Below are 4,996 nucleotides of genomic sequence, written 5' to 3'. Positions count from 1 at the left end.
GGTGGTGGCGGCGGCGGCGGCAGCGGGAGCAGTGGCAGCGGCAGTTGTGAGGGGTTTCTAGGAAGATGGTGGTGATTAAAGAATTGTGAGTGCGTCAGTGGGCGCGGGCGGGAATGTGAAACGACGGTGGCAGAAGATTCACTGGCTGGAAAGTGGCAGAATGTTCCTAAAACCAAGTGAGCCCGGGGCCGGTGGCGGCGAGCACCCCGGGCCGCTCTAGGACCCCTCGCGTCGTGTCCACCTTCAGGGCCGCCGGGGGACCGAGCCGGAAACCCAGACGGCGGGGCGCGGTGGTCCGACCGATCTGCAATCTCGGGTGGAACCTCTGGTCCCGCGGGAGATGGGATTGCCTGGTGAAGGCAACTCGTGTAGGGATGTTGGCGCCCTAAAGTTCCAGCTGGAGCCGGGACCCCGCGGTACCCGCGCTTCCCCAGGGTCCACCTTCAGGGCCGCCGGGGGACCGAGCCGGAAACCCAGACGGCGGGGCGCGGTGGTCCGACCGATCTGCAATCTCGGGTGGAACCTCTGGTCCCGCGGGAGATGGGATTGCCTGGTGAAGGCAACTCGTGTAGGGATGTTGGCGCCCTAAAGTTCCAGCTGGAGCCGGGACCCCGCGGTACCCGCGCTTCCCCAGGATGCTCAATTGGTTTGACAGGAGAGCCGTCTCCCTGCCCAGAATCTCAGTTCCCGCATCTTTAAGGTGAGGCGACATTCGGGGCCCTAACGGGTTCACAGGGTTGCGGTGAGGTGCTGGACACTTGGACGACAGGGCAAAGTAATTTTCTTGAGGCTTTTCCCGTCACAGGACGTCAGTGTCGCACCTGGATACACAAGACGTCACACCTGATTCCTGTCCTCAGTATCTCTTGGGTAACTAGGGTTTTTTAGTATAGCCCGTTCTTTTTTTTCCTTCTTTTTCCGCCCCAAGTTCTTTCTCATTTTAAATTCTTAAATATTTCTTTGGCCTAATTTAGCTGTCTCCAGACACCTTATTTTCATTGATTTTGTTTAAGACAGGGTCTTCATTATGTAGCCCAGGCTGGCCTGGAACTCTGGGCAATCCTGCCTCAGCCTCCCAGGCACTGGGATTAGAGGCGTGCACCACCAAGCCTGGCCAGACTCCTTAGTTTTGGTGTGTTAAATCCTTTTTATCTATTGTAGCCAGGCGTGGTGGGCACTCCTATAATCTCAGCGAGACAGGAGGATGGCAAATTCAAGCCCTGACTGGGCAATTTAGAGATTTAGCCAAAAAAAGAAAAGCCATTCAAGCCTTTTTGTTTTAAAACTACCTGCAGAACCTTACATAATTTTTTCCTATTCTGATCTCATTTACTACTTTTCCTTTTCCCACTCAAGCCTGACTTTTTTATTTTAGTTTTTTTTTTTTTTTTTTTTTTTTTTTTTTACTGATCCTCCACTACTCTACAAATATGTAAGCTCAGTTTAGGGCCTTTGAGTGTTTTTGTTCTGTCTGAGGTGCTGTTTTTCAGATCACCAACTCTGCTCTTTCCAGGTTTATGCTCTTGCTTCACCTTCTCAGAGAATTTCTCTTCTTCTAGCTGTAGTCTACTACATGTAAGCTCTGTGAATTTGCCCATGTTGCTCATTCTTCAGTTTTTCACTTTCAGAGTAGTCCTTTGCACATAAACATTAGTTAGATAAATTGATGAAAAATTATAGCATTTGTCAGTGACAGATCCTGGGAAAAGACATGTTTTTGCCTTTTGCTGTAAAGTTGTGTAATTAAAGCTTGTTTATAGTACTCAACTTTGGCTTTCTATAAATGTTTTCTTCCAAATCTTTTATAAGAATGTATCATGCAGGTATCATTTATTGCTCTGATGCTTGTCTTGTGTATATAGTGGCAGATACTAAGACTAATGGAGGAGTTAAGACTGGTGGAAATGAACTTGGTCCAAACCACATAGCCAGAATTAGGAGAACTGATTTTTTGACTAGATATCTGGACTTTTTTGAGCTAATTTTTTCCCTCCAAAAACATGAATTACGTGTTCAACAGGTACCTTTGTCTGCTTTTTAGTAGTATCAAGCTAACTGATGGAAAACAGTACCCACTGGGAATTTGCACACTATGCCTTTTGCAAACCTTTACCTTCATTATGTACATTTAAGGTAACGAATGAGGTAACAAACGTTGAGGTATGTCCAAAGTCTAATTTTTCTTAAGGGTGGTGCATTGTTTCTTGATATTTATTCCTTTTGTGTCTCTCTGTTACATTTTTTTTTCTAGACTTTTTTTTCAAGTGGAAGCTGTTTTGTTTTTTTTTTTTTTTCTGAGAAGACAGGGTCTTACTGTGTAGTTGAGACTGACCTGGAACTCACTGTGTAGCCCAGCTGGTCTCGAACTCACAGCAATCCTCCTGTCTCAGCCTCCCGAGTGCTGGGATTAAAGGCGTGTGCCACCTATAGTCATTCCTATATGAAGATACTGGTAAACCAAAAAACCTTGGCAAACACTTGTTTTATTAAATTCCATCCATTTTTTAATTTAAAGGTTAAAAAGTGAGAGTAGGTAAATTCCTTTTCTTACTTAGGCAGTACATGAATTAGTATTGAGGACTTTGTAGCTGGTTCCATTTGGAAAGATTTTAATAAGGTTTTTCACAGCATATTGTAAATTTTCACATGACTCCTTTGAAAGGTGAATATTGCTTTTAGCTTAATAATGGAAAATAACCTATTCCTTTTCTACTTACTTTTCACTAAGCAAATCTTGAAGTTATTTGACTCATCTTCCTCATTGTCTAGTCACTTTCCTTTTGCGAAAGAAGTTTCTCTGAAAGTGTTATTAAACAAACATGGGGATCTTTCTGCTAGTGAGCATTTGATAAATTCTCAACTGTGATTCTTTGGTTTTGTGAAACTTGAGGGAAAACTTTTTTCTACTTCCTTCCTCTCTACAGTTTCACATTTTGGGTGGGGCCTTTATTAATAATCCTTGAAGAGCTTCCCAAAAGACTTCTTATTCTCCTCAGCGTTTCTGACCATCTACACATGTGTTCTTTAGGTCAGTTGAAGTTGTCACTTAGCTCTTGGAACAAACTTTCTAATTAATAAATTTCTTACTATTGTTTTCAAGTCCTGAAAATGTGTCCCAACCTGTATCGTTCTAGTGTTTCCTTTGTCTCAGTTTATGTCTCCTTTACTAAGACAGTGAGCAAAACTGCTCTGAGGGGACAGCTAAAATGATCAGGAATTTTTAGCTCTGGAGGGACAGCAAACTTGTTTTTTATGAGCATAGATATTATTAACTATGTGTTTTGGGGACTATTTGTCATTTTAGGAGAACATTCAGGCATAGATATTTGAGAATAAAAGGAGAAAGGTGAAAAGTGTAGCTGAAATGTAAACTAAATGTAATGTTTTGGGTTAACTTGCTTCATATTTTTGTACAGAAAATTAACTAAGATTGTCTACATTGAAAAGATTCTTGGTAATACGAACAATAAGCTAAATATCTCTTACTTTAGAGAAAAGTAAAAGAGAGAGGGCAGCTGAAGAAAAGAGAAATTGGAATGAATAAAACCATTGGGAATACCCGGTACCAAAAAGGAAAAGGGATTTTCTACAAAATGAGCGCTGAGATGACTGTGAGGTGGTTCCCTCCTAAAAGGCTGAGGAGGACGGGGTGTGGGGTTTGCTGTCTTGGAAGCCAACTATTATGAGATCGTTGCTACATAGTTTTGTTTTGTTTTGTTTTTTTGAGACAGGGTCTCACTGTGTAGTTGAGACTGACCTGGAACTCACTATGTAGCCCAGGCTGGTGTCGAGCTCACAGTGATCCTCCTGCCTCAGCCTTCTGAGTGCTGGGATTACAGGCGTGCGCCACCATACCCGGTGCTATATAGTTGATATATGGGAGTGGCCTTGTTTTTTTGGTTTTTTTTTGTTTTTTTTGGAATATATGGTAAAAATAAGTTAAAAGATTTCCCTGTAAAAAAACAGAGATAAAATGCAGTATTCTGATAAAATAGTAAATCACAGTATTTTTTGGATTCATCTATATTTTGGGTAAAATGAAAGTGTAAAAGTATATAAAAGTATAAAACACATTCTTTTGATGTGTTCAGTAATATACTCTCTTGGACAGGATTAGACACATATCAACTTCACATTGACTATATTGGAAATTTGTAAGGCTCCAGGTAGTTTCCTTCAAGTTTTTTCTTAATTCCAATGGAGCCTTTATTTACTACCTTATTCATTTTTAATACCTTGGTAGGAGAGGAACAGTTTGTAGAAGTATTTGTTCATGAAATTCAAGATGTGTATTCCATGAGAAGTAACAGCCTACAAACAGTACGTTCTTACCCTACAGTTTTCAGTGATAAGTTTTGTTTTGTTTTCCATTTCTTTACTTCTCACAAGAATTGCAGCTGCATCTTTGGGATCCTTGTACAATGAGGACGTTCATTGCAACTGAACATTGTGATCCGGGAATTGTAGTTTTATTTTTACAGTTTAAAAACCCTTGCTACAGATGTAGGCATTGGGCATTGCAAGGGTTTCTTCCATAAAGACATTCTTGGGTCTTCAGTTTTAAGAGTTCTGTCAATGGTATCCTTGGATTTAAACTGTAAACTCATTTATGTCTAAAGATACATATTTTAAGGCCATTTCATATGTAACATATATATTTTTTTGTTTTTTCAGCCGTGTGGTTTTGCCATGTTCTGTTCAGGAGGTAAGTCTTCTGCAACATTGGTATAATTTATTTTGATATGGCCATCTGAACATGTCTGTGTAGTAGTATTTTTTTCAACACATCACAGGTAATGACAAATGAATTTGTTATTTTGCTTTGTTTTGGAAGAGCTTAAAGAATATTATTTAACCAGTGCAAGATCTTATTCTGTACCATCCTAGAGAAATGAGAGTCCAGCCTAAACTTCAGCACCTTTTCAGCTGATTAAGGAAGCAATTTCCTATATTGTAGGTAGTGTGTGTGTATGTGTGTGTGTGTGTGTGTGTGTGT

The 4,996-nt window shown here is 40.8% G+C and overlaps 1 protein-coding gene across 4 annotated transcripts in view; it reads left to right on the top strand.

Moving 5' to 3' along the window:
- Pitpnb (phosphatidylinositol transfer protein beta) overlaps positions 1–4,996 on the top strand; it is a 64,049-nt gene continuing 59,053 nt past the window's right edge. For 2 of the 4 annotated variants that reach the window (XM_010603705.2, XM_010603706.2), the window contains exons 1-2: positions 1–85; positions 4,675–4,705. In XM_010603705.2, coding sequence (XP_010602007.1) covers positions 66–85; positions 4,675–4,705 — 51 coding nt within the window. In that variant the 5' untranslated portion in view covers positions 1–65. Of the gene's footprint in view, positions 86–512; positions 701–4,674; positions 4,706–4,996 lie in introns of those variants that run through there. The other 2 variants (XM_019204489.2, XM_010603704.3) reach the window with 2 other exon arrangements.

Source organism: Fukomys damarensis, unplaced genomic scaffold (genome assembly GCF_012274545.1).
Source record: "Fukomys damarensis isolate Sample0158 unplaced genomic scaffold, DMR_v1.0_HiC HiC_scaffold_12, whole genome shotgun sequence".
Taxonomy (NCBI): domain Eukaryota; kingdom Metazoa; phylum Chordata; class Mammalia; order Rodentia; family Bathyergidae; genus Fukomys; species Fukomys damarensis.
Note: the sequence above shows the minus strand (reverse complement) of the source record. Positions and strands in the feature narration are given on the sequence as shown.